The following is a 10843-nucleotide window of genomic DNA, read 5'->3' on the forward strand; positions in this document are numbered from 1 at the left end:
TCCTGGCCTCCGGCGCAAAGGCCCCCGTTTCCACAGCCCAGCGAAAATCAAGCGCGAAAAAGCAGCCGTGGCTCTCCACAGACTTGAAGACGTTGCCTTCGAAACCATGCAAAACGGATGCATGACTGCTGAAGACCGTATCTTCCTCAAGCAGCTCGAGGAACTCCGCCTCGACCAGCATCGCAGACATACGCTGGGGGATGCTAGGGAGACCGTCGCACGCGCTGAAGATTTGGGTCCGCAACGTGAGTTGGAGCATGCGGAGCGCGACCGCCAAGCAGCTTTGCGAGTGGAGGAGAATGCGCGTAGGCAGAAGGAAGAGGAGGAATTGCGCCGTTTGGAAGAACTGCGTCGTAAAGAGGAGGCACGTCGTCGGCAGGAGGAGGAGAAGCGCAGGGAAGAAGAGTCCAGGCGTCGCGCCGAGGAACGCGCGCGCCTTCGTGAGGAGCGCGAGCGCGAGCTTCAGGCTAAACGTGAGGCTTTCCGTAAGGCCCAGGAGGAAGCAGAGCGCCGGGCCCGCGAGCAAGCAGCACAGCGCCTTCGTGAAGAGGCAGAACGTCAAACGAGGTTGCGCCAGGAAGAGCTTCGCCGGAACGCAGCTCAAGCAGATCTCGTGGCGTTCTTCGAACTGCATGACGCTAAATGGGAGGAGCTCAGAAAGAGCAAGACTTTGACTTCGGTCATGCTCTGCGAGATGCCGTGGCCCATCTTTGAGCAAGGCTGCACCTCCGCCGATGATATCACCCGCCGCGGCATGGATGAATTCATCTTCCACCCCCTCCGCCCGGGGATGGAGATCAAGTCGCGCAAGGACCGATTGAAGGTAGAGATGCTTAGATTCCACCCTGACAAGTTTAACTCGCACATCGTGTGCAAGTTACGGGAGTGCGATAGGGAGAAGGCGATCGAGATCGCAGGTGCAGTGGCTAGAATACTGACTGACATGATGACTGAGGAGATTAGGAGGGAGTAGGGTGAATAGATTGGTATGCTGTATTCGTTAGCAATTGTTTGTATGGCATGTCCGTATGCAATCGTATGCCACTGTCAAAATGTGACAGTTCAACTTCACAAACAAGTCCATTTTCAAGATTTCATAGCTCAGCAAGAGCAGCTCTTTGTGCTTTCCACTACTTTACACATACACGTAACAAATCTTCGAGCCTTAAATATCGAATAAAACATACCCTTTCTTTCATGAGATAGATTCTAGAATCACTTTTCTGCATCCTTCTTGGCAACGTATTCAAGGAGATACATAAGCGCTTCGAGGATCCCCACTCATTGTCATAGAACGGGATCAACTTCACGAACTTATTATGCCACTTCCAGCATCGAAAATGGCCGACGCAGGATGGCCAAGGAAGTCCGTAGACACCACAGCGTCGTCAGTATAAGCCGCGATGCCCTTGAGTGGACCAATGTGCGCGGCGGCTTTCAATGTCATCGTATGACGCGCTCTTTGTGGGACGCACGACAAGGTCGACGACGGAAACATTCAGAACCGGAACGCGGAATGAGAGACCACTACGAAAAACACTTACCTATAACTACGTACTTAGATCGAAAGGAAATGATGACGTACGTGATCTTGCGGTTCAAAGAGGGGACGACTTTTGCGACGGTGCATCGCCGCATGAATGGTGGACTGAGAGCTTCCTCGATGCCAAAATTGTCGTGAATGACCTTGACGATGGGGGCAAGGCAGTTGACTTTGACCTGCAGTTGCAAGCAACGTGATCAACTTGTCGTTCGACCTGGACGAGAGAAGGATTCGACTCACCATTTTTCGGTAGTAGATGGTGGTACTGGCAGAACGAGGACCACAGTGCCGAGAGGGGACAGACAACACGACTTTATCTAATTACCCATGTCATATTTTCCGGGTTTAGACCATCAACGTCACCGTCTTCGGTCACCTCCATCATACTGCGCATATGAAGACAAATGCGTGCACAGTGCAGAACATCTACGTGTGCTCATGGCCGTTTACCTTAGATGAAGACCACCCCTGTTCCCCGAGCTAGCAGCGTCAGTCACGTTACTTACACATCCCCCTCTCTGCGTATCGACCAAGAGGATATTTAGCCATGCTAAATTACTAGCGCTACGATTCCACCGAAATACGATAAACAAAGCAATCGTGTCAAAAGTAATCTCAACGCAGAGCAAAAGACACTTAAACATGATGACGCTGGGACCTGTCGGGACGCAGTGCAATGGAATAGCATCAGAAATGGAATCAAGTACCTCCTTCCTGGCCTTGGATACTGGCCTAGATGACGGCAGTGACACTGGGGGGCTCGATCCGGGCCTCGAGGATGAGTGACGACGCTGTTCACGACAAATATGTTTTACGCAAGCAAGAATTTATCACATTGACCGTTGTGCCAGGCAATGAGGTTCCTTCCGATGGCTGGCTAGCCTCGGCCGTCGATGACGAGGTGAATTGAGGACCGATGTGCAGCACTGCTTCGTACATCAGCAAGCTATATTTTACGTCGGGGAAGCATTCGAACTTCGAACAGCCAGTGACTTCTAAGCCCAATGTTAGCGCTCAACTGCCAATCGTGTAGATAATCAAGAAGGGACTTCCTTTTACCTAGGGGAGACTATAACGCAACCCACTCATCGAGACCTCCATACGCTAGTGGGTGCATGTGCAGAAAGAAGCATATGATCATCCCCTACATAGACAAGGCGTTTTTCCCCAAAAAGGCTAAAGATCCAAATCTTCTGGTCTGTTTAGTAGTCTGCCCTCCATTCCGCCCTCAACCATCACTACTTGACCAGTGACATGACCAGACAAAGTAGACGATGCAAGGACCGCAATCTGTGTTGCAACATCCAGAGGCGTGGCCACCTTCTTGAGTGGACTCCTGCGGTGGCACGAAATTCAGCACAAATGATTCATGGATTATGGTGGTATCACTGACGTGGCCAATGCGCGATACACTGTTTGGGGATCCTTCAAGGCTTCTTCAGCCATGGGTGTCTTGACCCACCCAGGAGCAATGGAGTTGACTCTGCCCTTTGGAGCTATCTTCACGATTTCGTTCTTCAGTGTAAGGTTCAGACCGTACATCATTGCTTGAATATGATGAGTTTATGTCAAATTACAGACAGAAACATTACTGACCACTCTTTGTCGCAGCGTAGTCAGCATGGTTGGCTTCACCATACTTCCCAGCAGTACTTCCGATAAGTACAATCGCTGCCTTGTCCTTGATACCCGAGGACGCATTTTCAAGATGCTTCAAATACTCTCTGCACACCAAGAATGATGACGTCAAGTTCGTGGTTATGGTGGTGTTCCACTGATCCAGTGTCATCCTTGCAATGGGGACATCTGAAGTGAGATATATAGCATGGTTGACGACGGCTACTTGAACGGGGCCGTGAGGCATAGTAGACAGCGACTCGAACATAGCCACTACGGCCTTCTCTTGAGACAGATTCGCCTGGACGTGTTGAAGATTGGCATTGGAAGCCAGAAGCTCCTGGATCGGACCAAATTGCGAGTTATAATGTGCAGTCACATTGGCACCCAGTGCTGGACGTCTTCAAGCTCGACATTCATCATTCGAGAACAAACTTGAATGACTCACCACAAAACAATTTCACAGTCTCCAGCCCGATGCCGCCGCTTGCCCCTGCTCGGGTACTGTTAGGTTAGTAGTGTCATAGGATACGGTATAGTACAACCTGTAACAAGGACATGCACTCCTTTCAATCCAAAATCCATGAGGCACGATAGTAATGTGTGTGAGCGCTGAACGATTACCAAGTGAGACAACGGTTAATCAGTGATCAAGTGTGTCTAAGTGTGAGAGTGTCGGGTGACTCGAGTCGCAACGCCATATGCATAAGCCTGGTCACCTGTTCATTGTCCAACTAGCGCCTAGTTATCAAGTGGTAAAGATTGCAATTATGAATAGCTTTTGCAGGCACCTGACATGTGTAGCACAGCCTGGGCCGCCTTTGACACGCTTTCCTGACCGTGGGAATTTGAAGTTACGTCTCTAATCATGTAAATGTCTTCTCCGAGCTCGTCCCCATCGACATCGATCGCAGATATTCAAACCCGCAGTTTGGAATATTGCAGAAAATGATGACTTTTCCTAAACTTGTTTTTGTGTCGCAGACTACAGAAACAAGACAATCACTCGCATCATGCTTGGTTGGTAATGCTTATTGACACGGGGTTCATGGGTGTTGCCTCCTGGTCGTCAGGATTAAAATTTGATTGGAATCGTGCGTTTGCTGCGTTGTAACTCATGTATCTCGACATTCACAGGCTTCCAAGCGCTCTCACAAGATTTTTTTTTGCTTCCTGCAGGACATAAATTACTATTCGCTCTGAAACCTTGCCCTCGATGTTGCCGACCGTCAGTAGGCATCTGGTGTCAATTCAAAGGACATATATGACACGTCGTAATTTTCCCGGTGTTGTGACTTTTGATGGCGTACCAAGTTTTGAGTACCAAACGCCAACCCATTGTACCGAGCCAAATTGCAGAACTCACCACGCCGGAACCCTTCACACCAACGATTTATCCAACAATCCCGGAGACTTGTGAAGTTGTCCCGTCTATAAGCTTATACTGGACTTTTCTCCCGGCTATGAAAAGAGTCTATGGGGGGCGCACAGCATCCGCGTTTACTGTACCTCTGGCGCCCCGAAATTCACGCTCGTTCGATATGACAGAACGTTGTGGACAGTTACACTACCGACAACGAGGGCACTGGTTAGTGGCGAAAAAATGTGTTTGACTGGTGTGCTGAGCCACGGTCAGCCGGTCGTATGTTCTAGTGACCATACCTTCCTTTCGTTGGATCGGTGACTGGTCGTGCCGCGTCAGCAAGGAACTGGCTCCGTCTAACTGCAACTCTGGAACGTTTTGAATCGAAAAGCAGTCGTTGATACCCAAGACGATCCATGTTGTGGCTAAGTAGTAATGTAGAACGATTCGCCCTTGTCGGTGACGGCTACTCCGTTCGTTCTGTCGCCTGCACGGACTCGGAGCGTGGCAAGCCCTTAGCCATTCAAAATGTCTGGCATCCTCGTGACGTGTCCCCGAGCCCGCGACGAGCATAACCTCGTATCACACACCGAAGACGTCCCGACGGTCCCGCTACTATACGATCCATGCTGCACGTCCTCGAACTGGAGACCTAAAGCCACATACCCACATATCCTGGTATCCCTTGTAGTGAAGACGTCCCACAACCGATGGGATATTCGACCAATGCTGCGCATTCCTAGCGCCATGCCAATCACCACCAATACGATGGAAATCTAGCTAGTAAGTAATGAGCGAGCACACAAAATCAAGCAGGGATTTCTCCTGATGTGATGGCAACGACTTCGATATTCTAGTACTGGATCGCATTGCGCATGACGATATTATACGACCTACAAACGCGATTGTTCGTCAGAAACGAGCTATCCAAGACGAATCAAAACGCAGGTGACTGAGCGAACCTGAAACAGACCGGGGCACGTCCATTAATTGTTGCTCGCCCAGACGACGGCAGTGACGCTAGGGTGCTCGTCCGAGGTTCGAGTGAGACGACGCGATTCACGACGAATATGGTATCGTGTTCTGCACGGCGACAGCAAGCACGAATTTCACCGTTGTGTCATTCGGTTCCTACCGGTCGCCGTCCATCGACGGCCGGCTAGCACTACTAGCCCGGTCGATGACGAGGTGGATCGAGGATCGAGTTAGCGCTCAAATAATAAAGAAGGAACGTTTTCGAGGGACACTACAAGGCAATACTGTTATGGAGAGTTCCACAAGCTAGTAGGTGGATGCGCAGAAAGAGGCACATAATCATCCCCTAAATATACAAGGCATTTATCCTCCCAAAAAAAGGCTTAACATCCCTGCAAATCTTCTGGGGTATTTAGCAGGCAGCCCTCCATTCCACCATCCACCATCACTACTTGACCAGAGACGTGACCAGAGAGAGTAGACGATGCAAGGACCGCAATCTGTGTTGCGACGTCCATCGGCATGGCTACCCTCTTGAGCGGAGTCCTACGATGACACGAAAGTCAGCATCAATTGTAAATGATTCATGAATGATAATTGTATCACTGACGTAGCCAACGCGCAATACACTATGTGAGGATCCTTCAAGGCTTCTTCAGCCATGGGTGTCTTGACCCAGCCAGGCGCAATACAGTTGACTCTCCCCTTGGGAGCTATCTTCACGATTTCGTTCTTCAGTGTAAGGTTCAAACCGTACATCATTGCTAGAATATGATGAGTCTATGCCAAATTAGGCTGCGGACAGACTGACCGCTCTTCGTCGCAGCGTAGTCCGCGTGGTTGGCTTCACCGTACTTCCCAGAAATACTTCCGATAAGCACAATCGCTGCCTTGTCCTTGATAACCGGGGATGCATTTTCAAGATGCTTCAAATACTCTCTACACACCAGGAATGATGATGTCAAGTTCGTGGTTATGGTGGTGTTCCACTGATCCAATGTCATCCTTGCAATGGGGACATCTAAAGTGAGATATATAGCATGGTTGACGACGGCTACTTGAACGGGGCCGTGAGGCATAGTAGACAGCGACTCGAACATAGCCACTACGGCCTCCTCTTGAGACAGATTCGCCTGGACGTGTTGAAGATTGGCATTGGAAGCCAGAAGCTCCTGGATCGGACCAAATTGCGAGTTATAATGTGCGGTCACATTGGCACCCAGTGCTGGACGTCTTCAAACTCAAGACTCGTCATTCAAGAACAAAGGACTTACCACAAAACAATTTCACAGTCTCTAGCCCGATGCCACCGCTCGCCCCTGCTCGAGTACTGTCAGGTCAGTAATGTCATAGGATATGGTAGAGTACGACCTGTAACGAGGACATGCACTCCTTTCAATCCAAGATCCATGAGAGCCTGAAACTGTAGCGGTGTGTGCTGAACGATAACAAAGCGGGACGACGATTAATCAGTGATCAAGCGTGTCTAGTAGGTGTGAAAATGTCGGGTGACTCGAGTCGCAACGCCATATGCAAAAGGGTCACCTGTCCAACTGAGTCGTTGTAAGTAGAAAAGACTGCATTTATGAATAGCTTTGCAGCTGGCATGTGTACACTGCAGTCGTTCAGGGCCTGGGCCTTTGACAGACTTTGTTGACTGTGGGAAATTACGGTTCGCCCCTGAGATGCGAAGATGATCGACTTCAATGGAAAGTAGTGTATTCCGACACAGTAATTCACATTTCCACGCACGCGCCCCGATATAACCACAACCAGTACTCGACAGTCGTTTCGCGCACCTTCAATTCAAGTGCGTGTTGGAGCATCATAGACCAATGCTTCATTACTAGCGCTACGCTAATCACCCCCAAAATATGAGAGTAAGTACTAATCAACAAACACACAGCACAAAATCAAGCAGGGATGACGCCCTGCAGCCTAAAGTCCCTACTGCTCGCACCGACAGAAAACGTGATCTGGCCGTCTGGTTTGCGCCACCCCTGAGCAACGACGTCCCAGATAGACAAGTCGTAGCGCGAGAGCGTGATCGAGGCGAGCTCTGTTTCATACGGGTCTATTTCAACATTTGTGAAGCCCTTAAGGACTGAAGGAGGTTCGCTGGCGGAAGACGGGTAGTGGATGTAGAGCTGAGGAATCTGTTCCAGGGGCTTGGGCGTAAGGATACGATCGATGAAATTCGGATTTCACAGACCTCAGTTCCAGACACGAATCCAGTGTTCGTGACCTTGAAAGTCACCCGGAATGCTGGCTCATGGAGCCTGGTGCATAGCTATATCAGCTTGCAATTCCGTCACTAGTCCTGGAAATCTCACCAAAGCGCAGCAGAAGACCCTTCAGCAATGGGCGAAGCTCCCCCGTCCTCCCAAGCAGCGATCAAACCCGCCTGACCAACGTCCAATGATTGAATAGCATCCACGCAAAGGTCGGAATACGAGAACGTGGTGTAGCTCAAGCCGAAGCCAAACTCAAAGCGCGGCGTGATATTCGCCTCGTTTTCCTTATTCAACACATGAAAACGCAAAGCAGATTCGGGGAACTCACTTGATCAAAGTGACGATAATCGACGAACAACCTACGAATATCGTGTGATCAAATATCTAAATCGGCCTTGATCGGATTTACATACCCCTCGGTATAATTAATAGTCAATATCTCGCTCCTAGAACCACCAGTGACGAGTTGTGCGGGATAATCGGCGGGATCCTTGGCGATGGTATACGGCAGTTTTCCGGACGGGTTGTATGCGCCGTAGAGCACATCAGCAATAGCATTCCCGGCCTCCTGTCCTTGAATGCCAGCCCAGACAACGGCGGTGACGTTAGGGTGCTCGATCCAGGGCTCAACAATGAGCGGGCCGACGCTGTTCACGACGACTATGGTATTGTTGTTCTGCGCAGCGACAGCAAGTATGAGGTGATCACCGTTGTTCCAGGCAGTGAGGTTCTTTCTGGCAGGGAATGAACCACCGTCGCTTAAAGATGGGTGAAGAACATACCGGTCACCCTCATTGCCATCAACAGTAATATAACCCTCGCCAGAGTCGGAGTTGATGAAAACTAGAGCGACGGCCTGACCAAACGCCATAATACTAACAAGAGGAGTGTTCCAGTCGTCGAAGGCCCAGAACACGCTGCTGCCGTCTTGGCGAGCACGGTGCTGGATGCCCTCGAGAGGCGAAATAAGGTAGGGAAAGTTGCCAGCCCTATTCGGCGCCAATGAGTGTTCAGGAAGAATATCATGCATTTTTGAGAGCGAACATACCCAGATCCCCAGCCCATCGCCAGAATGCCGCTGGTACTCGCAGGGGATAACTCGCCAGGGATATAGTTTCCAGGACCCGCGTCACTTCCAACTAATAACATGTTCCTCGGCTTGTTCAATGGCAGCGTCCCGTTTGTATTCTTCAACAGAACTGTCCCAGCCGCGCCAATCTCTCTTACAAGCTTGTAATGGTCCGCTTGTACATTCACATGCTTGTTGGTCGCTTCGTCAGTCGGATTGAACGTGTTGAAGTTCGTGGCAGGGTAGTCCTCGTCCTGGTGAAGGAAGTACCAACCAGCGATGATACGCGTCGCCATGTCGTCCAGCCGAGCCATGCTAATGTACCCATCGTTCACATATTTCGTGAGATTGCCTCCAAAGTAGGAGTCGTTAGAGTAAAACGTGATGTCGCCGGGCATGGTCATATCAAGCCCTGCGACAGCGGAAAGGGTCGACATGGTCGCCGACCAGTCAGATTGAACGAAGCCTCGGAAACCGTACTCCCGCTTCAAGATGTCGTTGAAGCATCTTGTCGTTGTTGCATGCATAAGTATCGTTGACGAGGTCTGCGATTCACATCTCAATTGATGTGAATGGTATAAACCGTGATGGAGGCGTACTGTAACTGCACATGATGGACGAAACGCCAGCCATGACGCTGCGCAAGAACGGGTGCGCGTAAATCTCATGCTGAGTCCGGTCATCGACGTTTGAGGATGCTTGATTACGGAAGTGCTCCTGCTCGCTAGCAGGACAGATAAGTATAAACGGAAACGGGTGCATCAGGAGACGAACTTATTTATGAAATGCTTGGCGGTTGCTTGTACTCCGCCTTGTTGCATGCCTAGAATCGTCTCATACGCAGATTCGCCAGTCAGGAAAGGGTCGGCACCGAAACCCTCCCAATTGCGGCCGCCTTGAGGGATGCGGCCCACATTCATCATGGGGCCAAGAGCAATGTTGATGCCTTTGCCCTTGAACTCCTGACCTAAAGCCAGGCCACGAGCACGCATCAGAGCGCGATTCCAGCTGACATAGATATTAGACAATTATGTCGGCGAACTTGAAGAGGACTTACGTGGACGCTACATGAATCCCAGCTGGGAATAAAGTCGTGAAGTCGGTTACAGAGACAGCGAGGGGGCCATTCTAGCGAATCATGAGACAAATACCTCATAAATTTGAGCCACACACATTAGAACACAAACCGGGGAAATTCTTATTGGGTGGGATGTTACCGACACATAACTGATTTACAACCGCACCAGTGGTGATGTTGACTTTTTCCTCGATGGTATAATCCGATATCTGGGTACCAAGCACGTTCAGCACGGACACGATTGATAGAGGGAAGTGTGTGAAGATTCAATACAATAGTTTCGTTAGAAGGGATGCACTCACGAGCTTTTTGGCCTTTTTGTAGGCAATAGCCCATGCATGCGTGAAATCGGGCACAATTTGCGGATCACTGCTGACATCGGGAGGGGTCAAGGGATCAGTTGCAAGGAAAACCGGGGGGTAAGGTTTAAGAGTAGGTGCAGGGTACGGAATGAATGAATAGCTAGAGATCGGAACGGTGATGACACTAGCAGTTGTGGCGGACGCGCCTAAGGTGGCGGAAACAAAGCTTGATGAAGAGTTGGATGAGGCCGTCACTGGTGAAAATAAGCCAGTTACAATTACCACTTGAAGCAGGGGTGTTCCAGCAGGACTAGAGGACGCACCCAAGGCCAGTTCACCTAGAGCAAATATATATATACACGACAGCGACAGCACCCTGCCACACAGCATGGTGGCTGCACGCTGATGACAATAAACCAAGAGTTGGAAGAACAACCAGAGTTCATTGGGAGGAATCGGCACTTTGTAGTTCGCCCGGGCTCGGGGTGAACTCGGACACGGCAAAGTTCGCTAAAGCGGTCCGCAGCTGCCAGCTGGCCATGGAGCGCTCGCTCCAGTTTTGGTCGACAATAAAAGAAGCAGGCGATCCCAGAACCTTTGGTATTTACATTTAACGCATCCGTTCTAACCGACGTAGTCTGTCTTTACGAACGAAGTGAAAG

The 10843-nt window shown here is 50.2% G+C and overlaps 4 protein-coding genes across 4 annotated transcripts; 1 reads left to right on the plus strand and 3 right to left on the minus strand.

Moving 5' to 3' along the window:
* Positions 1–121: 121 nt before the first annotated feature.
* Positions 122–973, plus strand: EDB91DRAFT_1056191 (uncharacterized protein; the record flags this gene model as incomplete). Its single annotated transcript, XM_041313983.1, has 1 exon — positions 122–973. The coding sequence occupies one exon, from the start codon at positions 122–124 to the stop codon at positions 971–973; it is 852 nt and encodes a 283-aa protein (XP_041175233.1).
* A 333-nt stretch (positions 974–1306) lies between these two features.
* EDB91DRAFT_1329769 (uncharacterized protein) lies at positions 1307–2876 on the minus strand (the record flags this gene model as incomplete). The annotated part of the gene is made up of 4 exons (XM_041325331.1): positions 2647–2876; positions 1586–1719; positions 1472–1527; positions 1307–1434 (listed from the first exon to the last, which is right to left on the minus strand). Exons 1-4 carry the CDS (start codon positions 2674–2676, stop codon positions 1307–1309), a joined length of 348 nt encoding a protein of 115 aa, XP_041175234.1. The 5' UTR covers positions 2677–2876.
* On the minus strand, positions 2729–3466 carry EDB91DRAFT_1144318 (uncharacterized protein; the record flags this gene model as incomplete). The annotated part of the gene is made up of 3 exons (XM_041319139.1): positions 3140–3466; positions 2937–3090; positions 2729–2879 (listed from the first exon to the last, which is right to left on the minus strand). Coding segments are annotated over exons 1-3 (594 nt in total), but the record flags the coding sequence as incomplete, so codon positions are not given.
* Positions 3467–5881: 2415 nt separating this feature from the next.
* On the minus strand, positions 5882–10722 carry EDB91DRAFT_1083699 (uncharacterized protein; the record flags this gene model as incomplete). Its single annotated transcript, XM_041315661.1, has 19 exons — positions 5882–6044; positions 6109–6262; positions 6310–6394; positions 6446–6723; positions 6773–6828; positions 7251–7385; positions 7470–7666; positions 7711–7777; positions 7832–8016; positions 8061–8091; positions 8146–8466; positions 8515–8721; positions 8781–9308; positions 9385–9525; positions 9576–9809; positions 9859–9929; positions 9975–10088; positions 10182–10519; positions 10644–10722. The coding sequence occupies 19 exons, from the start codon at positions 10720–10722 to the stop codon at positions 5882–5884; spliced, it is 3384 nt and encodes a 1127-aa protein (XP_041175236.1).
* Between the last annotated feature and the right edge of the window lie 121 nt (positions 10723–10843).

This window comes from Suillus paluster, assembly GCF_016628075.1.
Source record: "Suillus paluster strain FC165 chromosome Unknown EDB91scaffold_43, whole genome shotgun sequence".
Classification (NCBI taxonomy): domain Eukaryota; kingdom Fungi; phylum Basidiomycota; class Agaricomycetes; order Boletales; family Suillaceae; genus Suillus; species Suillus paluster.